General features: G+C 35.8%; 1 protein-coding gene across 7 annotated transcripts in view; it reads left to right on the top strand.

The window, feature by feature from the left end:
• The window catches only part of PCDH9 (protocadherin 9), a 671353-nt gene that overhangs the window by 5293 nt on the left and 639055 nt on the right, over positions 1-27005 (top strand). The window contains exon 3 of one of the 7 annotated variants that reach the window (XM_039714632.1): positions 23684-25775. The exons of the other annotated variants lie outside the window; for them this stretch is intronic. Within the exon in view, the coding sequence (XP_039570566.1) occupies positions 23684-23749 (66 nt within the window). The 3' untranslated portion in view covers positions 23750-25775. Of the gene's footprint in view, positions 1-23683; positions 25776-27005 lie in introns of those variants that run through there. 7 annotated transcript variants of the gene reach the window in all.

Below are 27005 nucleotides of genomic sequence, written 5' to 3'. Positions count from 1 at the left end.
GTTTCAAATTTCAAAGTGAGTTGGCTTGAATTTCTTTTGCAGTTCGAGCTGATTTGGAACCTTGCTAAGTTAGTGTTACTAAAAGAGTTAATTTTTTTCCCCTAACAAAGACAGCCAAATTTCCAAGCTACTTCATCAGTGAAGCACATGGTTTATTGGTAGTATATAACTAAGCCATACGTAAGTCTTCCTCTTGTTTGAGTTCAACATGATTTTATTGTAATAGACGAAAGTTGGTATCACATAGACGGTTTGCTGAATATTTTAAAAAACGGCCAAAGCATACTTTTGAAAGGAATGCGTTCTTTGAATACATCTGAATTATGCAGGAAAAAGAAAAAAAGTCAGCCTATTGTAAATATTTTCTCATCTTAGTAATGCATAAGTGATCTGACATATTTCATTTTAAACTGTGAAACACGCCATATGAAGAGGGATTAGAAAGCTGAGAGACTCATATTTCAACCAAATCCAGCATTAGGTGTTTTTTGGTTTTTTTTTTCCCTCTCTCCTTAGGTCTAACAACTCCTTGCTAATAAAGATTTAAATGCGGTGCTGTCTTAATTTATTTTCCGGGCGCTCTTCTTGCGGGCGCCGCGGGAGCGCGCGCGCGCGCGGCCCGTAGGTGGCCCCCGTGCCCGCTGCCCCCGTGCCCGCTCCCTCCGTGCCCGCTCCCTCCGTGCCCCCTCGGTGCTGGGAGTCGCGTCCGTGGGCCCGCTGCCCCCGTGCCCGCTCTCCCTGTGCCCGCTGCCCCCGTGCCCGCTCTCCCTGTGCCCGCTCCCCCCGTGCCCGCTCCCTCCGTGGCCCCTCGGTGCTGGGAGTCGCTCCTTGCGGGCGCAGTACCCCCCGAGCGATGGTGGTTTGTCTGAATTTGTCAGGGATGTGGATCCTAGAGAAGCGAGACACATTTAGGCTCGTCTTTGCAAAGCGATTTTGACGGTAGCCGAGTTTAGGACAGAGTCATCTTGTTGTTGTTGCGTTAGCCTTATCTGGGATGGATGTGCCGTTCCCAGAAGCGTGTCTTGGCTTTGCGTGTTTGTCAGGTGCGAAGAATAAAACGAACACTTTGGAGGCAGTTCTGCTGAAGTGACTGCTCTGACACAACTCCTTCTTTTTGAGACACTGAAGACACCACAGAAGAATCTCACAAGCCCCTAATCTCTCTAAGGGACTTTAAAACAGGGTCTTCTAAGCCATCTCACAGCACTGTACAGATATTGTCAGCATGAGTCAAAAAAAAAAGCTATTAACCCCCTCCCCCCCCCCCAAAAAAAAAAAAAAAAAGAAGCATGGAAGAGCTCTGCAAAGTCTGTGCTTAATTGTCTGAAGTTTTCTCCTCAGTTTTAGTTGCAGAATGTTATCCCTTCAAATCACACATTCCTTTTCTGTTCTGAGGTTATTTTAATTTAGGCATAAATTAGCTTTCCAAACTCTAAAATCAGAAAACTCAGACTTAACTCCCCATAGTATCTAGAGGCAGTTGGGACACCCAGAATTTTTGCCTGACAGAATGTGTAAGCTCTGCATGGCAAAATTGAACATGATGGGGTAAAAAAACTCCCACACCCATACAAAAACAACTGACAGTATTTCCAGTTACCCGTGTTCATTGCATTAAGTACCCTCGTCTCCACTTAATAATATGTGTAATTATAACTGTATGTGGACCTGATTCAAATATCACTGAAGTCATAATGTATCCTTTTTGAAGTCAGTAGATACTCATGATTTGGATTGCTTCCTGAAAAAGCTGTATTATTATATGTAAATGAAAGTACAACTCTTTCTTAGGTAGACAGTTACCTAATCTGAGTTTGTATATTTTTTTTCCTGTGGGGAACAATAGAATGTCTTTTTGGGTTTTTTTGTCCCGGTGATGAGTGTTACAGGATGTAATCTTTTTAGGCTTCCGTGTCAATTTTGGATGAAGTAGTATAACCATCAATGGTAGTAATCATCAACAATCTTCCTATTCTTCTGTCTGTAATTCCCAAAATTATGATGCATTTTAGCTAATATTCGTTTTCACAGGAGTGAAATACACCATCATAGGTATTTTTTAAAAATTTGTGATAGAGCATGGCCTTTAAGCAAAATATTCAGATTTAAAGACCTTACTGAACAGTAGTGTGTGCTAATGCCACAGCATCTGAAAAAAAAAATTTACAAATTCCTTTAGGAAGAGATGCTTAATCCTGTGCCATTATACTGTTTTCTTCAGGTTTAACATAACTAATTTCTCTGCATCTAATGTTGAGTTAGGTTACTTATGTATATTCAGTATCTTGGTAGGTTTTGTAAAGAACATGGGAATTGTTGTGGATCATGTTAAGATAGGGAAAGATGAAATACAGGACAAATATATATCTAAGAAAGTCTAGTATCCTCCACCTTCACTTACAATTTCTTTTAGTTCAAGGTAAATGCACACACAGTGTGTCTTGCAGATACATTTATATTAGCAAAGAGCTGAGACCTAAGTAAGCACTTGGACTTCATTCAAGCAAAATCTTGATGCTTTTGATGGGCATGTGGCCCTAGAAATATGTTAGAACTGGGTCTTAAACAAAAAAAGCTTTTAGAATTAAAAACATATTGTTCAATAAAAATATTCTTAGGTTTTTGGGGGTTTTGGAGGGCAGTTTTTGGGGTTTTGGTTTGTTTTTTCTTGTTTTTTTGGTGGGCAATTTCTGTGCAATCATCAATAAATTTAGTGTAAATTCTGTGGTTAAGTTTTTATATGTGAGTTTGAATTGTACAGACTGATGTTTCACAAGTACCCAGTAGGAAAACCAAAGCCTTCTTCAAGTGCCTATCTTGCAGTAAACCTGGTGGATGCTCTGAAAAGAGCATTTTTGAATACTTGAACTTGGGATTGTTCTAAATGCTAATTCTCATAATTAGGAGTATGGAAAGGATGTTGCACACCACCAGCTTATATAGCTAAGCTTCCAAAATCAGTGTTATGACTCATAAAGAATACTGAAATCTATGCAGGCTTCTCAATCAGTGTTCTTTTCAGTATTTGATTGAACTTTAAAATGCGCTTCAAATTAGTAAGTCATTACACCAAACAGCTACATAGAAATACAGCAGAAGACGACATGTTGCATTCTTCTATGTGAAAGACCTCTTTTGAAAAGCAAATAAACAGACAAAAACTCCTACTCAATGTCATTAGATTAACAATAGGTTAAATAATAAAAGAAATTAAGGCAAATTTACTGTGGTTATCCCAATTTAAAATTATAACAACTTCATTTAATCAGATTTAAAGCACAGCAGTGGCAAATAACACAGGTTTAAAAATATGTATCAGTATAGGTTATAGGCAAAACCTTCAGTCTTCATTCCTAATCAAAATGCATTTAGGCATGTGCTTAACTTTCATTTAATGTGGTAAAACTGAAGCAGATCCTTAAAGTCCAAGTGACTTGAGATGTTGTCTTCAAGAAAAAGTCATAAGCACACTATAAGCACTTTTCTGAATCAAAATGATAATATAGAAATTTTGGAAATGTGCACAGTTCTAGAAGATTCAGGAAAGTTGAATATATGTAAACACCGTCCTCGTATTTCTGTGCTCTAGTGGCAGAAATTAAGGATTTGGGGCTCGAATAACACATTAACTACATTCCATACTAAAGTATATTTTTAATCTTATACTCAATAACATAAGCTCTGTAGAGATTGCTTTATTCCTTTTTTAGCCAATGGACTTCTTGCCTGATCAAGGAACAAGTAGCCAGGCTCCTGCTGATCAATGCACATCACTTAAGCTTTATGTGGCAAATCTAATTGATGTTATCTTACTCTGGAGTGTTAAAATTTGTAAGTTTGGAGTTTATGTAAGAGAAAAGAAAAGCTGAAAACATTAATGACTCTTAATTTGATACGCTGAGAGTGGCAATTTCAAGGTGCATAAGCTGATGGAAATCTGCATTGGAACAGCAGTGCAGAGCTTACGTCACCTGCAAATATTAAAATTCTGTAACCATAGCATTCCACAATTCTGCGTGCAGTATTATTTTTAGTGGCCTTGTTTCATCACTTAGTATAAATAAAAAATACATACATTCTTTTGTTTGCTTAGTTTGGTTTATGTGTTAGCATGGATATTAGTCTTGGGTGAGGACTAGTCATCTGGAAAAGTGTCTGCATGTAAAATTCAGTTGTTTTCTAGTTCTGTATATTTGTATATCTATACTAAAATATTAGAAATGGTGACAATGTACAGTGTATTTTTTCTATTGTTGTATAACTGAAAAATAGGTTAACAGATTTTGCTGAACTGTCTAAAGAAGTTCATCTTTGAGCTGAGACCAAGCATGGAAAATTTCAGGTGAAAAGAAGAATTTTTCAGAAAGTTATGAGCATGTGTAAACTAGGAGCTATAAGGGATATCTGAACATAACCCTAAGCTATAATACCATTTTCAATAGTGATGGTAGACATGCTCAGCTAGAGTAGGGAAGATTTTGTGTATACAGATCAGACAGTAAAAGCTCAGTAATATTCATTTCTCTTTAAATGTTTCCTGTGCATGAGATTTTTATCAGAATCACTGGAGTCTCATCTGTCCCAAATATCCAAAGCCAAAGTTTCACATATGCTAAGAAATTTGTGCCACACACGTGAGTGAGAACTGGATCTTGAGAGTTTTATGCTATTGCAATTTTGTGATAATGTTCTTTTGTATATAGGAACAAGGGAGAATCTTTTTAGTTTCCATTTCAGATTTTCACTTCCAAAGAATCTTTTCTTCTAGCACAGCAAAACCATATCAGCCACACTTTATTGACAGCAGTTTTATTGTAGCTAGAGGCTTACAGTAAGCTGTTTATTGCTGTTCCCTAACGCAGTTGACAGCAATTGGGGAATTAATTTTCTTGCCCCTGATGTGCTTTCTTGGGTATAAACAACAGATTTTAAAGATATGAAAACTGTGACCTATTTACATTCAGCAACTCTTTATGGGAACAGTCTACCTGTCTGAAGTGCAGGTTTTAAGTTCTGAGTAATTTTGCTCCATCAATTCTAGGATTCTTATTTTGCAATATTGTTTATCTTATATAAATACTGTCCAAGGGCCAGATACATAATGCCTATAGATAGATACTCATCTAGGCAATTTCTGTTCAATACTAGCTAGATTCAAGTTTCATTTAGTTTAGGAGATGCTGTATCTTCTTACTCTACCATTTAATTGCATTTAACATACAGGATCTAACTGACAAAATGCACATAAAATGTTCTGAAAGACCTAACAGGAATTACAGGTGCTTCCTGATATCCTGGAATCACTTCTTTCACAGAACATCATGATGGTCTGTAAAATCTATACTCGTAGTTTTCTCAGTTGCTATTCAAGTACAACCATGTTGCATACATTCTGTAATGTCCATGTCTTTGCTGAAGAAAAAGAACATACATAGAATCATGTATCATTTTTTCCTTCTTTTATTTCTTTGGCTTTCCTGTGGCACCAATGTATGTAAAATTATTTATTCCCATACACTGATGTGGGCACTTAAACAGTTCATTTCTGGTTTACAGAGAGATAACATTCCTTTGAGTGGAAAGATTTACCAGACTTTGGATAAAAGATGAATAGATACTATCATATTTTACTGAACTGAACATCTTTTGTTAATTTCTATCTTTTAGAAAGACATTTGCTATGTAAGAGGCTTTAGTATCTTACCTAACTGAGATTTTAAGTGCTAGTCTAGACACAAAATGCATGTTAAATGTTCCCTTACAATTAACATACAAAAAAACTTCCTCATAAAGGAGTTGCAATAATTTTCTTGCAATGGATTATTTTCTAGGGAGCTATAAACTCTCTTTTGAAGCAGAAATATCTATGTCTGGCAGAAGACACCTTACATTGATATTGCTACTTTTTCACCGGTTGTGAAATTATGAAAATTTGAAATAAAAAGATAAATTGTTTTGAACAGAAGTATTGTTGTACCCATACAAACCTGTATATATATATTATTCCTGGGACCACTGGGTTTCAGGAAAACATAAAGGCTGCTACAATTTTGGTACAAAATTCATGTTAATGTTTCTAAAAATATTTGGACGTTCAAATCTTGGAATGATTTGGCCTTCATTCCCAATTTAATTTTTGGGTTTTGCATATACTCTGAATTATATGTGATAATACAGAGAAAGGTAGTTAAAAATTAGATTTGTGGTCATACTGAGGTATTTAAATTGTACCAGTCTCAAAAGTTACCAATTTTTTGCTTTTTTTTTCTTTTGCAGCAAGTGAGGTGGAGGGTGGTGGGGGGGAGATTTGTTTGAAAGTCTTGACATGGGTTGTCCTGCATCTTCTGTGGCACAGAGAGATAGTTTTTTAATTCTTCATTTGTCAGGAGATTTTGGTGTGTAGAATGTGTTGTTTCCTATGACCTGATGCTGTAGTTTATAATTTCTTTTGTAAAATGTCACTCTGAACTTTTTGTGAATAAATATTAATATTATTACTTGAAAATTGATTCAAAAAATGCATGCTTCTTGTTACAAGAGGACTACAAAGAGCCTTTTTCTAGAGTAACAGTTCATCATTTGAAGTTGAATCCAGGCTGGGATAAATCTGCTGGTTTATTCCATCTGCAGCTCTTTCTAATGTTAGCTTCTGTATAAAAACAGTAGGATGATATTGAGATAATATTTCCAAAATCTAAAAAATATGTAAAATTAATCAGAAGTGAAGTGAATTTAAAATCCTTTTATTTTGAACTGAATCTGATAAAATGAGAAGGATCAGCAGGATTTTTCTTTCTTCCTTTTCTTCCTGCCCCAGGTTTGCACAAAGGCGGTTTTAAAATAACCACCTCTTCCCAGTCCAGAAAATGAAATCGGATATTCTCACTGGCTGATAGCTGAAAGAGAATCACTACTGATATTGATTTATAAAATACTTTGTAGCCTGAAACTGATATTCGTTCATTTGCCCTCATTCCTTGCAGTGAAATTGCCAGATGCTTCATTTGTAGTTCTGAAGGATGTTCTTATCACCTCCTAGGCTTTCATGTGTTACTAGTAAGAAAAATCTCTTACTGGTTTTCTTTATCATTGAAAAGTGTTAAATATCTGCCTGTACATTTTTTTTTTTTCATCAAATGAACTATTTTTTAACCTATGCCTTGTAAGGTCATAGAGCCTTTAAAACACTGAAAAGGTCAAGAGGAAGACCACACTTCATTATGAATGGTATTTTGCTATTCTTCCAGCCCCTTGTTGATTGGTTGCCAGCAGTAGTGTGTCTTAAATGCTAAGCCTGCTAGATGTAAATATCTGTCTCCTTCATAACATTATGGAAAAAATTATCTTTCTGATGTAAATGTTCTGTAGGATGCATATGTTTCTACATATGACCTATGTAGCTGCTTTGCTGAACTTCATGGTGAAATGTTTTGACCACTGAGGTCTATCTTCTCTTACCAAAAATTTTTTGGAAGAAAGTTTTCATAAAAGCTTGATTTTACAGGAAGGGATGCAGGAGCTTCAGAGAAAGGTGAAGACTAATGAATTTTAAGAGAACACCTCTTTGCTGTGTTGACAGGATGCACACTCTGAAAGAGAATGATATTTCATTCCTGTTTTTAGTAGCTTTCCATTCAGTGAGCTAGGTTTTGGGAATATTGTTTTTATGCCAGTCCCTCTTCTTAGAGCATGTGATGAATATATCATGATTGCTTCAGGTGCGCAGGTTCTGACGGCAGATCTAACCTTAATTCTGTAAGTGATGTTCACAGAAAGTATAATTGATACAGTTTTTACCAGTACACTTAGCTGGTAGTGCCTCTGCACACAGTGCATTTTGCTTCTGTTGAGATTGTGGTGGGATTCATCTTGTCTGAATTCTAATTCTATAACAAGTCTAATCTGCTTCAGTGGGTTTTTGATTTACCCCACCCTGAAGAAAATACAGTGCTTTAAGCTGAGTGACAAAGCTGAGGAGCACAGCATCGTGAGTTGCATCCCACGTCCAGTGAAGAGTATAATTTGGCATGATCATATTCTTCGCTTTTCTGCTGAAGAGCATTATCTAGTCAATTTTTCTCACTGAGGTCAAGAGAAGGGTTTTAAGGTTATGTATTTCTTTAAGTGAAGGTATTATTTGAATAGTGCATGTGGGAACAAAAATGTATGTGCACAGTTGCCCTTGAGAAGTCTTCTTTAGATTGTGACTCAAATTCAAAGGTTTTCAAATTAGCAGAAAGAGTTTTACTGACTTTTTATTAAATCCTTATCTGGCCATCAGCTATCTATTTTAGTAAGACAGTGTAATGAAATATCAATTATTTTGTTTTGGTGCTGATATGAGTATTTCTGGTTTTCCTCAGCTCTGCACCTTCCTTGGTATCTTGTTCTGTGAACTTTACAGTACAAGCCATTCACACTATAGTGTAAAAATGTTTCTTTTACCTCTCTGGTAAAAGGTATGTGTCTATAGCAGTATGAATTTTCAGTCGGTTGTCAGATTGTCTCACTTTCACCATTGCAAAAATACAGGTCAAAATGTCAGTGACATGCTAGGTTACCGCTAAGAGAATTTGAAATTGCCTTCAGTTTGTGACAACAGTGCTCTGAAACATGGATGGTGTTGAAGTCTGCAGCATCCAGAGCAGCAGGAGGTAGGCTGTGTACCACTTGCAAAGCCTGCATTTTTAACTACTGCCAGATAAATAAGAAACCGACAAAACCAACAAAACCCCCAACCAAACAAAACCAACCAACCAACCAAACAACATCCCTCCCCCACATTAAATCTGCATTGCTAAGGACATTAAACGTTGCCTGTTGAAATTTAATCTCTTTACTATACAGGAGATGGACTTTGCTATCTGAGATTTCGTCAGTTTTGTTGCAGAAAGATGTTACATCTGTCAAACATTTCAGTTTGCATTGAGCGCCTGATTTTTTGCCTTTGTATGCTACAAGAGCACCAGCTTGTCAATCAACAGAAGTACAAAATGAGACAAGATAGGTGATCTGCTGCGGTGACTGGCATTTTATTTTTATTTTAGAACATATTTTTTCTTTCCCAAACTTAAAAATGACAATATTTTTCTATAGTGGGGTAACAGATGAGAAAAATGAAGGGAGGTCAGTCCCTGTTAGTTGTGGCTTCTAATGTTTATTCTGCTGGGAGCACTGGTACAGTCCAGTTGGACAATGGAGCTGTAGGTGACTATCTGTATGAATTTTATGAATATCCATCCTGTGTAAATGAGACAAAAATATGAATGAGACTTAAATACATTTGATTTTGTTATTTTTTGTTCTTGCTGTAATTTTAATCCATTTCAACAAACATCATGCAGCCCAAAGTATTTAACTAGTAGGGCAGGACCACTTCTGCATGGGCTGTGTAGGCTTTTAAGCTGCCTCTGGGCAAAGTGGGCTCCAGAACCTTCAGCAAGTAATTTGAATCTTGTAACATTCTTGGGGTTTTGATCTTCTTCCCTGAGTACAAATCAGAACTTTTGTTTCTTAATGTGATTTTTCAAATTCTGGACTAAGAAATGGACAAAAGCATGGGTGCTTTTTGAGATGTTTGAGGAACTGATGCACTTCTATGGTTTTGTGATGTGTCTGTTGATAGCATCCCTGCTGAACATCCTTGGATTTCAGTATCTCTCAGCTTTGCTGAATCTAAGCTTTGGCCCTCTTCTGTGCTTTAGCAGTTGATTAAGAAATATTCTGATCCATCACAGAGTACCAAGAAACTAATGGCTTGTGAAGTATTTTAGTCTTCAAGCTTCCACTATAAATGATACGAAAAATAGTGTCATTTGGCTGATGCTTAAATACATCTCTTTCTTTTATGAGATACTGTCTCTGTCCTTTCATGTTTCTCTTTTTATTCTTTTATTCTCTGAGAATTCTTATTTTTGTAAAACATTTATGCACATATTAGAAATCTGAGTTTTCCCCTCAAATACGTAGTATTGCAGTGCAGAAGTGGCACATTTTATGTACAATCTGTTCTAGTACACCCAACTCACAACCACACATTGCTTGTGTCCACACAAAGACTTTTAATGAACCATGGGCTTTAAGATTCAAGGATTTGAAACATTTGGAAGCATATCTGTATGGCAGTATAATATGGGAAGCCATTCTATATGTGTTGTAGTTAAATAAATTAGATGAAGTAATTATTTCATATATGTTTTTATTTGCTCACTTGTTTTCCTTTTCTTTTTATAAGACCTTTCATACTTTTATGTATGGCATAATGCATTCACAATTTGTAATAGGTGTGGTATGTCACAGACTTATGATAGAAAATTGATTCTGAAAGAAGAACAAAAAAATGTTAATCACAAAGCAGAAGAGTGGAGATTGCAACCCAGTAACTGGATAGTGTTTCTTGAGTTCAGCAATTTGAAAGGGAGATTGGGAGGAGAGATGAAAACATTCATATATCTTTACATTTCAAAATGGTTTAAAGATGACTGAACTTGTAAGAAAACTTATTCTTTAATAAGAAAGCTGGCAGTACTGCTGTGATATACAGATTGTCAGTGATTCTTGAGTCTACTTCTTCAAAGCAGTGTGCTGAACACTTTTCAGCAGAGCAGTTCCATTCAGTGCTTGCTGAAACTTTATAGATGGTGCAGATCACTTCCAGACAAAGTACTTCTCGTTGTCAACTATGATATTTATGTGTCAAAAGTATGTCACAGAAGTAATTCCCAATTTTAGAACTTTCATTCTTTGGATCAGTGGTGACCACATTAAAAAACGCTCTGCATTCACTGTCTCACACTTGGTATTATTTAACATTTTCATATCCTGGTGCTAAATAGCAGCCTTAGTTGTATTCAGTATTGTGGTAATTCATTTCAGTAAGCCTCTAGCTACTGAAAAGTGTTACATCTTACATCCTGCTGTCTTCAGTAAAGATAGTTAGGGGTCAGGATAGCCCTCTGCGCTGTGTGCTCCTGCTTGCTACTGCTCATGACATTTGGCATCTGATAGGGATGCTGTGATAGCACCTTCAATTAAAAGCCATAGGCAAAAAGCAAAGCAAAGAGAATCTTTAAGACTGCTTAACATTATGCCATTGCTTTGACTTGAATAAAACCAGCATGAGAATAAATTGCCTGTATTAGCTTAATTGTGATCTTCACCTAAGCACTACCCATGAGACCTTAGACCCAGGAGAAAACGCTAGTGGGAATATCAGGGGCTTGTCCTGATATTGCTTAAATTTATCATATTTCTGTTAGAAAACACTGACATAATTTTATTCCAGTTTTAAAGCCTTAAGCTTTTGCTGCCTGTTTTGAGTTTTCATTACTTTTATGTCTATACAGTTACACAGATAATGAAAAACAAAAAAAAAGCCTGCATATCTCTACATGTAACACTTCTCTGCAACTATATAGCACCTCATTAGTTTTTTCAGTATCAGAGATAAGTTAGCATTCTGTCATGAAATCTGAACTGCCACCACATCTCGCTGAAGCTTATAAGCCATGCCACAGTAACTTTCAAAAAGTGCATTAACTCTTGCAACAGAAGATTCAGTCTTGTAAACACAGAGAAATCATATGACTCTATCTATCTGTGAAGCCAATTTGTTTGACATTTTCTTCTGTAAATTTTGCTGCTCTTAGAAATCTTTTGAAACAGAAAGGGAGAAATTTCAGTTTTGTCTCTTTTTGCACAATGCAATTGACTGAGGTAAACCTAACCTCATTTACATTTGGACTGTGCTGTACACTCATTACTTTTTGAACGTGATGTGCCTTTTTATAATTTTTTTAAGATTCTATCTTCACTGGAAAAAAAATGGTTTTTATCTAGATTGCTGTTGTGAGATATCTGCCTAAATGTAAAATCCTTGTGGAGACAAGAAAGAGGTATTTTGTACCTTACTGTAGCTGGTCAAGGTCAGCCTGGAACAATTCACTGGGGGTTGATCTCTACTGGCTATGTACAGATGAATCTACAATACCTTATCATTAGCAGGATTTTCTACTGCCTTACCTTCAGCGTGAAATCATGCTGCACTGTCTTGCAGTGAGGTGCCTTTAAGGATGTGATTTACGTGTGTACTTACTCTAGGTCCTTTAACACTTCTCAAGTGATGCCAAGTGAGTCTGTCCTATTGTCTGGAAAAAGCATACAATTTGGTCCTGTGGTTGAATTAAAGTCCTTGGACTTTCACATATAATACTGATGATATTAGCAGAGATACCCCTAAGTGTTCCTGGCAGGCTTGCATCACCATCTTGTGTAATTCCAATGCATTTTCATACATCTTCAGTGTCGGTGTTACTGTTCTGCAAACTGCTCAACTGCCAATGATTGCAGCTGCATACAATGGCTGTAACTCAGTCACCCCCTAAGGTGGAGTAATATGAGTCACCAAAATCAAACATTAATTCAGCACAGGCCATTACTTTGTGATGGTAATGGTATAGATGTGCCTGTATTCTATTTTTACTAAAGTTAGACACAGTAATTTATAGAAAGCATGATCAGAATTAAACATTCCATCCATGGTCTACTCCATGGTGGCAATAAATGAGTAGACTAGGAAAAAATGTCAGTTCCTTTGCAAGTGAGGTAAGCTGTCCTGGACATGAGTTGCCTTTTTGGAGTTTTTTTGTTATGTATCTTGAGTCTGCCTGCTCCTAAGAATGCTCTTCTCAGTGGATGTCTTCCACCTTTTCAAAGTTTCTCCTGAAATTGTCTGTAGGTTTGGGGTTTATATTTCTTAAAATGTTCCTTTGTGTTGTCTCATCTCGTTATTTTTGAGCTGACCTCAATGACTTCTTTTGATATTTTCTACTTCTGAACTTTGTAGGTAATTTGCTTGCCTCATGTACTGCACAGGTGTTCCACCTATCCTTTCATTTTCAATATACTTTTATTAACATTATTTCCCCCCATCAATATACCTACAGGACCACATATTTGATACAGTCAGTAGTTACTCAGTTTGAGACATTTTCTATTCACATGTGATACCTGCTGGCTGCTGCTTCCAATTATGCCATATGCTGGAAAGCTGAGCTGTTGAAGTATTGGAGTGAATGTTATAATCAAACTTGTTAAGAAGTAGCAGTGTGTCTCATAAAGGGTTCTGGACAATGTCTGATTTCTGCCATAAGCAAAATACTGACAAGTCTTGCTTTGTTTTGCTGCTTTTTCAGGTGGCAGAGAACTAGACATACATTCATTATATTGTAAAATCATAACCTTCGAGATCTTGCTGAATCTGCCCTACAGCTATTTATCACATGATTGCAGGGAATGAAAATAACATTCTTCCTTCTACTAGGAATATGTTGCTAACCTTGGGGCAAGATAGTGCATAATTTTATGTGTGCCTAGTCTTGCTGTTATATATAGACTGTTTTGAGATGAATCAGTGTTATCATTTCCCAGAATTTAGCACTAGTGCTTTAGCAGAGCCAAGGAGATTTCATACACTTAGGCTCTTGGCTACAGTAGTGACCAGGGATCTCAAGCCTGAGTCACATTTATATTAATGCCATTTTATAGTCATGGACAAAGGCCAAAAAGGTGCTAATATAATTTGCTCCCAAGTTATTTTATTTATTTTTTTTTAGGTTAGGGTTGCATGTAACTCTACTTACTCTAAGTAAAGGCTATCTGAACCCAACTCTTGTTTCATATTCTTTAATTTTGTACTTGTGAAATCACAACTGTTTCCCTGATAGTTTTGCTTGTAATCAAGAGTTGAAACTGTATCCTCATATTTGTGTGATAATCCCTCTTTCTTCCTCCCACAAACAGGCTGAAGGATGTGCAAAGATCTCTAACACTTTTTTCTGTCCTGTGGCACCTGTCCTTCTCTTGCAGTTTCTTGAATAATAGCTGGGTTTAAACAAGAAGCAGTAATTCATTTGGAATGGCAAGAATTATGGAAGCTGAAGCTCAGTCCCTTCTCACAATTACCAGTTTAACCTCTGAGGTGCCAAGCTGCTGCTTTTGTAAGCATAGCTCTACTATAGCTGTGTAACAAATATGCAGCTCTGAATTCTTGAGTGGTGATAAGCCAGGAGTAGTTTTAAGCACATTGAAATAATCTCTGATACTACATAGACACTCCTTGTCATGGCCCACTTTTGAGCTATTTATGCATATAGATAACATTTTTTTTACTATTGTCTAAAGATAAACATTTCTGGAAAAAAAAATTTCCAAGCTATGTAAATTGAGTTTCAGGTTTTAGTGTCTGTGATACTTTAACATCTTTAGAACAGAAGAACAGCATGAAATTAGCAGAAAAAGATTGAGGCATATTCAACTGAAAATGGTTGAATATGCAAATCAGACTACATCCACTATTTTAAGAAAATAAATACTTCTGAGTGTTGTTATGATAGTCTGTGCCCATAACAGGAACTTGTACAGTTATAAAATAGATGTTATTTTCTAATCATGGGGGACAAAATAATAATATTTCTAGTCCATGGGTCTGTGATATTTTTAAGTAGTTTAACACACTGGGAAAATGCCTTGTACTTAATCCAAACCCACTGGAGCTTCAGATTATGCTGTTCCAACTTGCTGTGTGAATTTTCTTCAGGGGATTCCTAGTTGATTAAAGCGTGATAAAAACTGACATCAGGAAGGGAGAAGTTTGTTTTTATTCTCTTCTGTATTGAGTTAGCTGTCCCAAAATTTAGATATAAAAGCAGCAGTCCACTTTTTCAGACTCAGACAAGGCAAACGTAATGATTTTAAATTCTGCAGAACATACTCAGGCAAAGTGCCCATTTATTTTATTGAGAATTTTGCCTGATTAAGAACTGTTTCCCCCTTATCTCTGAGTTTCTTGGACAAACTGTATTGACTCTGATCCAGTAATGTAGAGCAAGCTTCTTAATCTGGCACATTAAATAAAAGCTCAGCTGGGAGAGGAATGCAGTATTTTATCTTTGCATTTCAATTGAGTCAAAACTTCTTCTTTTAAGCTCAGGCTGTGAGAATCATCTTCAAGCAATATAACATCATACACAAACTCAGGTGATAGATGCTTGGAATGAATACAAGTGTATGATGGGGCACATCTTTCCTGTTAAGGAAAACAAAACTAAGTAAGTGCAGCATTCAGACTTGCTTATTCAGTTCTGTCAAGCAATACTGTTTTGACTTCAGCACTCCTGCTGTTTGGAGTTGTGGTCGTTTCTTTTTACACAGACAGGGTATTATCCTAATCTGCATGCTGGGAAAAACTCCAGCTGAGAGTAGCTGAAATTCTAAAAGAAGTTTCACTTTTGACCACATCCCTGTTTTGAATCAAGATTGCTAATGCAGGAAGGCTTGCTTCTTCTAGAGTTGTGGAGAGGGTCTTGAACCTCTTTCTCAAAACTTTTTTCCTCACATACTGATTTCTTCTCTTTGTGAAAATTGCTCATATTTCTGCCAGTGTAATAATGAAAATAGTTGCACTTTTTATTTCTCAAACAAATGATTTTTTTTCACTTGTATTGAGACTTCAAGTTCTGCCAAAAATCTGAAGAGAAATCACCAATTGTTCTGTAATTCTTTAAGCAATTACCATTGAATAGACACACTATGGTTCAAAATGCTGTAAATACATAAAACTGCAGCAAGAAAAATCTAGCCCAAATCATAAACAAGTAACTGATGCAAGTACTAACATACATATTTTTCATTTTAAAACATATGAATTATAAAGCATGAATACATTGCCAGTAAACCCATGAGTGATCTAGTTATCATTTTATCACATGTTAAATGAGGGGAGGCTGCCTGTTCACTGAATGCTTGTAAGCTAATTTATCTCACAGGAGAACCAACAATACTCAGTTTAATATACAGAAGTACTTGCTAAGAAGCTTACCAAAACAATATGGTGGGTTTAGACTAAAATCATACCAGAAGGTCCATCCTTCAGTTCTCTGAATCATAAGAAGAAACAGATTGTTTCAAACAGAAGATGAGAAATAACGTAATCTAACCAGTCTGCACTTTGGCAGTCAGGATAGGATGGCTGAGGTTTTTTTTGCTTATTCTGAGCTAATGTATTTATTTGACAGAATACTGAAGAACTGACCATTTTAATTAAGAATATGTTTTCCCAAAAAGCAAAACTCTTGGTAGGTTCAGAAAGGTCTTTATCAGTGGGTAGTTACTTAATGCTCCTCAGGGTCAACCAGCAGGGTGAACCAGTTCATGACATCAGCCCACACTTGGGAACTGCAATGTTTAAGGCACCACTCGAAAAAAGTAGGTACTTGCTTCCTTCACAGTTTTACTGCTTCCCCTAAAACCTTCAGTCCATGATTATTCTCGAACTTTGAAGTCCATGAAGTTTTTTCTTCTGGGGCTTGGGAACTGTCACTTTTTAGAAATCTATTGATTAAAGTTTTGTGCCTCCCCCTGCTTTTTTTACTGGTGTTACAGGCTTAGCTTTTCTGCTTCTTTAGGCTTTTCTTCCTACTTTCTTTGGCTTTTCTTCCTACTTTCTTCCTACCTAACCAAATATAGCAGAAGTATTCTTACTTTCCCTTCTTACCCTGATTGCAAGCCTATTTTTTTTCACCTTTGCTTTATTTCCCAGGAGAATGAACAAATAGTCCTGTGGAGTAACCATTATCTGCTAGGAAGTGAATCATACATCATTTGCACGTTACTGGCTTGTGCTGTTTTATCAACAGTCAGCATTAAATATGTAGACTTAATTAGCATATTTGGGTTTGGAATTTTTAATTAGAAAAATTTCCTGTTTCCTAGACCAATGCATTTAATTCTGTATCAATGACAGCTCTTTCAAACAGAACAGGCAAAAATACTTACATGAGATATATTGCTGCATAGCTCCTAAAAAAAAATTAAATTATTTATAGTGGTACTATAGTAGTGTATATATGGTAGTGGTACATAGAAGTATTTTATATATATATATATATATATATATATATAAATTGTTTATATAACTTCAAGTGTTTTAGAATACAGAAATATCAATATTACTCTTTCAGTAAAGGGTAAACTGAGAAATAAAATCTTACAGGTGATGCTTATTTTTGAAGCAAATGGTAGAACATGGATTAAAAACTATGTACTATCCTACGCAGAAGTGCTTATATACAAGAATAAAATTGAATTAGATATAAAGTGCTGATGTCTTCATAGAGGAAAACATAGCAGTTTTAGAAATCTGGGATGCCAGTACCACATCAGCAGCTATTTGCATTGTCAGGGACAACTGTTCTGTAGACAATCCAGTGAATCAGAGCTGTTTGATTAATCAAATCAAGTCTCTGTTGTAGCAATGCAGAGAGGTTATGTCTGCTGGCAATCTGATTTGAAATCAAATGCTTATGGATTAATGAACACAAATCAATTGCTTTTAAGACCCTTTTCAAGCAAAATCTTAGGTCTTTAGAAATGTAGTTAAGTAGGGAATGATTAGCCTGGTCTGACAGCACAAGTGAGAATTTATCCCCTCAAAATACACTCTTTACAATTAAAGAAAATCCAAGCAATTAAAAGGAGCCAAAACAAAGCAAAGAACAAAATTTGCAAGTCATGTTTGCTATTTTATTAGCATATGGTAATGTAAGCAATCTGTAATCATAGTTACATTGCATTCTAATTGAACAATAAACTTAACAGAACTATTTCATATCAGCTGAGGATCTGTCCCACAATCTGTGTTTTTAAAAGCAGTCCAGGCCACATTTCCAGATGACCTTTGCACTTTAATATATTGAAAAAAAAGAAAAGAAAAGAGTATTCTTTCTTTCTTAGCAGTAGTTGTTCATTACATTATCTTTTAAAAATGTGAACAATATGCATATTATAAAAGGAAGTGTGTAATCCATTTGAGCATAAAAGAAAGTTCTGCTTTTATAGAAATTGACTCAGAAATAATTCATGTACAATTTTGCATTCCCTTGGTCTCTCTCTTCTCCAAGAGGGCTCTGCTTTGGTTAGATACTAAATTAGTTATATCTAAATGCCACCTTTGTTTCTGCCCCCACTGAGCTTAACAGTTAATGTTCCTAGCTAGAATAAAGAAATCCTTGCTTTCATATTTTATCCCATCCCCATGGTGCAGTAGACCAATAAGAAGCATCTAGTTCTTACCGAGTTAAGTGAATAGAAGCACTTTTCTGAAGAAAATTGGCTGGCTTTCACACACCACAGAAAAAATCATCAATTAAAAATGGAAACAGCTGGAAATTAACATCTTCCTCTTGTTGAAGGTGAATATTAAACTGCTTCCGATTATAATTTCCCTTTCTTTGTTTGAAGATGATCATTATTATTTTACAATTACGCTTTCACTTCCTAAGGTAATGGTGATATCCTTATCTACTTTTATTTTTGAAAAATAAGAAAGATAGCCTTATCTGGGTTTGTTTTTGAAAATCTTGACTATGTGTAGCATTTTATTTAAAAATAGTTGTACTGGCTTTGTGCACAGCATAACTGAACCTTAAGTTCATTGAGGATAAAACTTTTATCTGAACAGTTTAGGGTTAGCAAAAGATTTGCATTAAAATGTCTGGAAATTTTGCATTTTATACTAAGTGCTTTTGAAAAACCTACACTTTTGCCTCATGTTGAACTCATAAAGATCACAGAATTATAAGGATGTTGTCTGCTATTTCACTTGAAATGTGATTTAATCTGGCAGTTAGAATATTTTAAATGGAAACACTAGTGATGACAGTCAATCTAAAAAAAAAAACCCAACCCAATGCCAAAACAAAAAGAGCTAGGCATCAGCCAGCCTCTTAAAACTTTAAGAGGTAGATGCTGTTTTGTGCAAGGAGAAACTCAATGAACTGGCCTCTTTGATGAAGTTTCTTACTGTGTCACTATCTTAAAGTCATGATTCTTTTAGTGTGTAATAGTGAATAATATCTTTTAGCTGCTTACTTTAGTGCTAATTATTTAATTTCATTTTGGCCACTTAGTTCTATCAATTCAGGTTGATTGGCTAGTGTAGATTTTCTAGTTATTTGGGCTCCATTAGTTTAGTTGGGCCTAAATAATTCAAACAAGGAGAATATGAAGGCAATCATGTTGTCTTGTGACTGTGCATGTGCATGTGCATGCACAAATATGAGAACAGATATATACATGTCCTTGTATGTACAGGATTACATGTACCTATTGAAATACTGAGGATTCTGCTTCAGAGAGAAGACATGATGGTGGCCAAAGATACATTATTCATATTGTCTAATGAACATGAACTGGTATGTATTTAATAGCTAAAGAGTCTCAGAAGGAAATTCAAAGTCATTTTCAACAGTTTTTATGAAGACAAACATAATTTCTGTCATGAATAACCCAAAAGTACTTTGTGCTGTCCAGTTGAGATGCTAAACAAGTCCTCATACAGTACTGGACAATCTCTGTTTATGAAAACACCTGAAGATCTAATTTCATGACATTTGAAGATTTATTTTATAGAATAAAAACAGAAGCCAAATGTTACAATGAACCATCTTAAAATCCAGTGCAATTGCAGTCCAAATCAATGTGAAGCTTCTCCCAAAGAGACCTATGGCATATATACGCCAAAGGTGAATATATTCTGTAGGAATGCCTTTAAACAAAAGCAAGATAGAAGGCAGATGAGATGAACAGTTTGTAACTCCCAGGTTCCTCCTTAGCAAGCAGTTCCCTGGCTGAATCCCTGTTGCTTACAGTCTAAATGAGAGTAAAAACACATAGAGACATCACTAAGACATCAGTAATATGGCTGGAGAGAGTTTTTAACAGAAAGAGATCATGAGGCACCTCCAAACAGATATTTCTGATTCCATTTGCATTAGATGCATTTTACTGTTTGTTTCTGGATGTCCTCAGCATTGCAACTATGTGAACCTTTGGTCCTGTGGGATCTGGGCAGATATTTGCAAGATTTCAATTGGGGAAACACCATGCTGATACTGAGAGTGAGCTGTCAGGTGCAATTTCCATGTATAGGTGTGTAGATCTGTTGCACTGTGCTAGAAGATAAACTCCTTGCCAACAGTTTGGCTTGTACCATTGGTTGTGGCATGGTTGGGTTCTGCCTGTGCTGTGAAAAGGCCTGTCCTGAGTGAGCATCTCTGTAGGCAAAGTCCGTGCGTCAGTGTCCTTTGGGCTAATGTAGGCAGCAGTGCAGACTGGTGTGACAGGTTTTGCAGTCCATGGTATCTGCTACTATACTAGTATGACCTTTGAAGAGATGTGAGGGTCAGAATTAGACACCTAAACCTTCTTTTTCACTTCGTTCACTTATCACTCTGTCAGATATTGAATGTATATCATTGCTCAGCATGCATTAGGATTTCTTAAGCTAAATATGTTGAGACTTTTAAGTGTTTTACCATAAGAGTATCCTGCTGTTTGCAACAGTGCTGCAAGGAGACAAAGCCAGTATCACTGTAGATGACTTCTGATGGTACTATAAATGTTGAAATACAACAGAAAAATCTCAACTATTTTTAAAAGTAGCTGTGCAATATTATTTTACTTTTTCTTTCGGTGTGTTGTTTGGGTTAGGATTCAGTAGTCTTTTCAAGCTTAAATATGATCCCTTCTGCAGAAAACTTCCCACACCTTATGCTCTGTGTACATCAAAACAAACAAAACGAGCTCAGTGGTCTGGGAGCAGGATACACTGTACCCATGGGTGAGTAAGAGTGATTTATGCAGCAGTATGCTGAGATACATAACTGATGGGAGGCAAGCATGTAGATCATGTAATCACACTCGTGGTTACTGTTACTGTAGAAAGGATAAGATCTTGGTGAATTTCTGAAGGATGAGATAGTAGTGACAGGACAATGCTTCCAAAAGACAAGTCAGATCTGAGAATAAAATGCTACAACAACAAATATCTCAGTTACCTAAAAAGAGCTTTATTTTAAATTTTGCTCTGTTTTGTGGTTGATTATAAACCTTTGGCTGTTTGGTTTTTGTTGTTGTTTTTGTTTGTTTGTTTGTTTAATTTATTTGCTTATTTATCTCCTTTTTCAGAATTAAAATCTCTAAATATTTAGTCATATTTTTTCTTACTTAAAGATTGTGTTTGTATATGTCACTAAAGACCTTAGTACAACTAATGAGCAAACAAGCTTTTGTTTAAAGGCTTCACTAGATAATCAATCACAAATCCTGACTGGGAGCTTGTAGCTGTTACTTTTTCATGTCAGTAGAATTAAACCAAGGTTTACAGCTTTAAATTAATCAAGCTGATGAAAGGCTGGGGTTTTTTACTTTTTTTGTTTTTCCTAAAAAGTAGATAAATTTGACTTCTGTCTGTATGGGAAAAATATGATAGGGATATACATGATCAGAAATAGAAATCCTGCAGTTGTGTGCATATGAGAGAGAGAGAGAAGACCCAGGTAGATAGATTACTTTGCAATGCAAAAATGTTGAATTAAAGACGCGGGTGTTTACAGAGAATGTTGTATTTAACAAGAGCAGCCCTGGAAAGGAATGCTCCCAGTAATCTCTCTTTAACTGTCTCAAGTGGAAGAAAGCCAAGTTGTTCAGTTGCACAATGGGTTGCAATCATGTGGGAGAGTTCCCGGTTGGGAGTTGAAAACTGAAAACCTGACATGCATAAGTGAATGAAGCTACCCTATGTGATGTGTTGATTTAAGATTTTTCTCTCCCTCTTTAAAAATACAGCCTTTGTCTGGGTGCTGAAGAGGCGACATTGCGAGACACAAAATTAGTTTAAAATTGACATTTTGGAAATTGGTGATAATTCGTCCTGACATTATGGCCACTAGTTGTGTTTGTGACAAGCAGGCTTGATCCAGGGGGGCACTGTGAGAGCCAAATTTAATAGACGACCATTGTAATTTTCTGCCTTGCAGACAGCAGGGACTTTCTAATATTCCTTCACCACAACAATCAGGGATTACTAAATAACATGTCCACAGGATTGGGGGAGGATTGAAAGGATTAATGGAGTATGACAAAATTGCACCTGAGGGGGAAAATCTGTAGCAGTTTTTGTATCCTGATGTGGTACATCAGGCAAATTGGCAATTGCTACTGATCTTTACACATGCATGTCTTCAAATAAAGTGGGTGAAAGTCAAGCAGATGCAACTATGAGGCTGAGGTTGTCATAAACATTCATGTCATCAACTGCATAAATCACTTAATACTATCATTTTAAGTATTGTGATGATCAACTATATTAAGCATCAGTGGATTGTAGGCACTGTACTAAATCATTTTTTTTACTCCACTATAACTTCTTATCCTGCCAAACTAAATCCTAAAAAGATTAAAAATGTAGGGTTAGTCCAACCCTTCTCTTCAAAGTTAATTAAGGAATACCATTTCTGTTAGGAATACTGTTTTCAGCTTTGGAACTTTTAAAAAAAAAAAAAACAAAAACAAAAACAAAAACAAAAAAACACCCAAAACCCACAAACATATAAAAATTGTTTTGCAGTCTGCATTTATGAGTTGATCTGATGTTAACTAACTCCCACTATCCCTCTGACAAATACTATTTCAAAACAGCAACAGCAATCCTAGCCCTGAATTCTTATGGGATATTAATTTTTTTAATAAAATGTTTAGCACTATGAAACACAAGCAGTTTGAAACATAGTATTTTGTTAACAGATGCTTCATTTCTTTTCACACTGGTTTAAACCAAAAATCCCACCACTGGCGGCAATGAATTTTACATGAAATAGAAACAAGGAGAAGCAAGAAGAGAATTTTTCATCTTTATTTTTAAAACTCTATTTTATTTGAAATGAAACTTAACATACAATAAACATTTATTACCTCTCCAAGAAAAATAGAAACTTGGGAGCATTTCTTTGGCTTCATGAAAATTTTAGCTTGATGTTGTGTTCATAGTAGCTGACTTAACCTTTAAATCATGGTACTTTTCCTCCCTGTTTGCTATAAACAGTCATTAGGGAAAATAGCAACTGGTGCAAACAGTTAAACTTCATGTAGGTCTACACAAGAAAGCGTAAATTAAAGCAGAAAGCAGAGAAATCACTTACAAACAGTTGCAATCTGAGGTCATCTCACTGATTGTGAATTGTTTAAGGAAATGTTTCTTCAGCAGCATTGACTGAAGGTCATGTTGTTATTTAGACTTTTGACTACTGGAACAGCAAGCGATTCATTAATTCCATTAGCCATCCTTTCTGCACACTGGGAAAAGCTAATGTAATTGTCAACTGTTCCTACTGTATACTTAAGCTGTCAAGGATCCTGGAAGGCTTCAGTTATTCTCTTTGAAGATATCAAAGGAAGGGGTGGGCTATTTTGTGTATTTAAAACAGAAATAGAGAAAAAATATGCCACATAATGTAAGCTAAAAGATTTCTTTTTAACCTAAAGTGACACTCAAATACAGTAATGCTGGGCAGGTTTCTGACTGGTAAAGCTTCTGGGTTTTGGAGTGTTTTTTGTTGTGTCTTTTTGTGTTGTGGTTTTGTGGTTTTTTTTGGTTGATTGGTTGGTTGGTTTGGTTTTTTTGTTTGTTTTGGGGGTTTTTTTGGGGTTTTTTGGGGTTTTTGTTTTGGTTTGGGTTTTTTTTACTTGTTATTTTAAGAGAAAAATCTTAAAGAACAGGTTGTCAGCTTGCCATTAAACCTTGTCTCCAGGAGCCATGCCAGGGATTTCTTGTTTCTGTTCCCTTCAGGTTCCCAAGGCAGTTCAGTCTCACCTGTGTGCTGTTGCGTGTGGTGGACAGGCGAGTGTAGCATGACTGAAGTCAGTGGGCTTGCTGTGCTCTTCTTGCATAGATATTAGGCAAATTTGTGGTGCATATTTTCTTATAGCTTGTCACCGTGAAGTTTCTGGTGGCTTAGTGGACAGCAAAAGTGAAAAACATCGTGTGGATCTGCAAAATTATTGGTACTTCTTCCTGCTGTTAACAGGGTTGACAGCTGAAAGCCTAGTCTACTACATTTAGCAGGAAAAAGCAAAGAGGGGTTCCAGGGTGAGTAATCCAAAGTTGTTTGCATCTGAAATCCAATGTCTGCCCTCCAAGTTATCACTGCTATAGTATAGGTAGTGTTTTGCAGAGAGTACTTTTTTCTCCATAGAAGAGACAGCTATAATGGAAATGCAGTAAAGCTCTTTGGTGGAAGATACTTGATTTTAACTTTGGCTGAAAGAGAAAGTAGGCAAGCAAATCCATGTAGGGTGGTTTTTTGCAAATCCATGGAGGATGGGCTTTTGTCCACCCTGAAAAGGAAAAATGTGCTCTCTTCTGCAAATCTGAATGTCTCAGACATCCTTGGTGGTTGTTAAAAATCCACCATCGGTCATTACACATTTCAGCATATTCCTTTTATTCGGCAATAATGAATGCAAAGCTGTCTTGTCCTTTGCAAATACTTTGAGCTGTTCAGATAACACATTGCAGAGTGGTTGGACACAAATCACATAACCCTACTGTGCTCCGTTTGAAAGGGAAGTGCAACTTTTAATTCATTATTGCCTAACTAATTTTCTGGTGTGCTTTTCACACAGTTTTGAGTGACAGTCCCACACCCCCAGTACGTAATTTCTTTAATTGCAATGCTGAAAACTCTACTTTCTCTTTAAAGATTTAATTCTACATCCTGATTGTAATATAATTAGTAATTTACTTCTTACTCTTTTGTCCTGAAAAAGGAAACACATTTTTCATACTTCCCCAGACATAACATTGTCACTGTGTGATGATTTTTCTCTAAAACATGAAAAACTGTAGAAAAGGAGATCCATCTGTTGGGAAAGTTTTGGTCTGTGTGTGATACAATGTAATGAGTAATCATAAATGTAAAACAGTTGATGTGATGATTTCCTATATAATGATTATGCAGTAGTTAGTAGCCACAGTATACTATATTACTCCTGTCATGTATTTTGGAGGTGGACGCTATGGATTCATAATACAGTTTAACTTGTATAAATAGTACCAGTCCATCTGAGGAATATTCTTTCCCCAGGTTGAGAATTACAAATTTACAGTGTTGATTTTTTGAACCTTATGAGCCACTACAGAGTGGAAAATATTTAAGGATAGCAGTGTATGTGCTTCTGTATGTTACTGAGTGTTAAAATAAGCAATCAGTTGATTGTTAAATAAACTAATATATATATATTATATAACGCATTATATTTATGCAAAGAATAGTTGCAAAAATCAGGTGAAATGTTTCACTTTTATTGTAGTAATAGACACCATTGCTATGTATTTATCTATGCATAATTTAGAGAGAAGAAGATGCTGTCAATGATTCTGTAATATTTTCTTCATTGTAGTGGCTATGGAGTTGAGTAAGAATTCACTGATATGTATAGTAATGAATCTTTAAAACAATAATTTCTAATCAGTATTGGACAGTGCAAATGAACAGGTGTCCTTTAAAAATGGACTTTTGTACACTTTGAGTAAAGAATTACCTAAAAAAGTATAAAGTAGTTGTACATTCCAAATGTATTAAATTCCATTTTTCGTTTGCTATATTTTGTAAAATGTTTTCATTGTAAACAGTATGCCTCTCACACATGTCAAATCAAAGCTCTTTATTTTAGAAATATATACCTAATGTAATTGGAAGCTTATTGCACTCTCATGCAATGTATATATTGTGACTTCAAAAAGTCTGTACTGAACTTTGCTCAAACTACTAGTATGTGGATTTCTTTAAATTTATTTTTAATTAATGATATGAAGGATGAGATCCTTTCTAAATGTACTTTAAAATTCACAATAAAGTTTCAGAAGTTCTTTTGTACAATGTTGAGGCTTTGTGTTGAATTTTCTTGTTCAAATCCTTTTAAACAGCTATCTTGACTAAATTCCACATTCCTCAGATATGTGTAAATCTGTGTTAACATCATCACAAGCTAAATCAGGTGTGCCCTGTCACAAAGTACTGTAATTCCATTTACTTCAGAGTAAATTAGGCTACTCCACTGAGCACAGTGTCTCCTGGCACTTCTGTAATTTCTGCTGGAGATTCAGTGTGGGTTCAACAATGTATTGGACTTCAAGGGTGAGAGAGAATATAGCTCAATTTGTATATCAGCCCAATCCAGGAGACAATACAGAATAAATTGGATGAAATAGTGGGGAAAACATAGAGAAAAATATGCATATTTTAGAATATCCAAAAATCTGGTTTACAGCTCCCACTGAAAACAAAAGGAAATATGGCAATACTGGAGAAAAACACAGTGGTCTAGTACACAGTCAAATCTATTGCAAGCTTTCAGTTTCATTCTGAAATTCCATGTATTTTGTTTTTATTGTTATTATTGGATGATTTGGTAGTAATTGAGGTAAAAATATTGGTGGCATCAATGGGGAATTTGCCTGAGTAAAGAGTTAATTGAGCCCTGTAAAGCTTGGAATAACAATTATTTTTTTCGTGTCTGACCTTCTTCATCTGGAAAAAACAGTGACAATGGTTTTGCTCAGATATAGAAGTTTCTATTTACCTATATGTTTAGCAATGACTAAAAAGGTTAAGCAAGAGGATGGTACAATTTTTCTTTTGAAGAAAAAATGGTCTTATTCCCCATGAAATGGACTACTGTTTAGCTGTTTTCTTAATCAAAAGAGGATTTGGCTTCTAATTTTATAGATGAAGTCTTAAACATTTAACATAGTGACTGTGAAAATTGCTAGTGGCACAGTTTTAGGTCATTTTTTTACATGTTTGACAACTCCGTATGGCATACCTATATTATCATGAGATAGTAATTTTTCAAGATGCTTTCACTGGCACTGCATATCTGCATATCTGAAGACATATATAGCTTGATGGTTTCCATTCAGAAATCCCAATATAGCTCCTTAACAATGGTTAGCTAGAGTTTTGCACATTAAAAATGTAATTCTGATGTCAAGTAAATCTGATTTGAGAATGAGCTAGAAATGTCTTTAAAAATCCCCTATTTAACTTGTCTGCTTAAATAGGTAAAACTTTTAGAAATTATTTCCCACTGCAAAGCTTCAACTAAGG

Source organism: Passer montanus, unplaced genomic scaffold, assembly GCF_014805655.1.
Source record: "Passer montanus isolate IOZ18808 unplaced genomic scaffold, ASM1480565v1 scaffold30, whole genome shotgun sequence".
Classification (NCBI taxonomy): domain Eukaryota; kingdom Metazoa; phylum Chordata; class Aves; order Passeriformes; family Passeridae; genus Passer; species Passer montanus.
The sequence above is the reverse complement of the archived record's forward strand: the minus strand, read 5'-3'. Positions and strand labels throughout refer to the sequence as shown.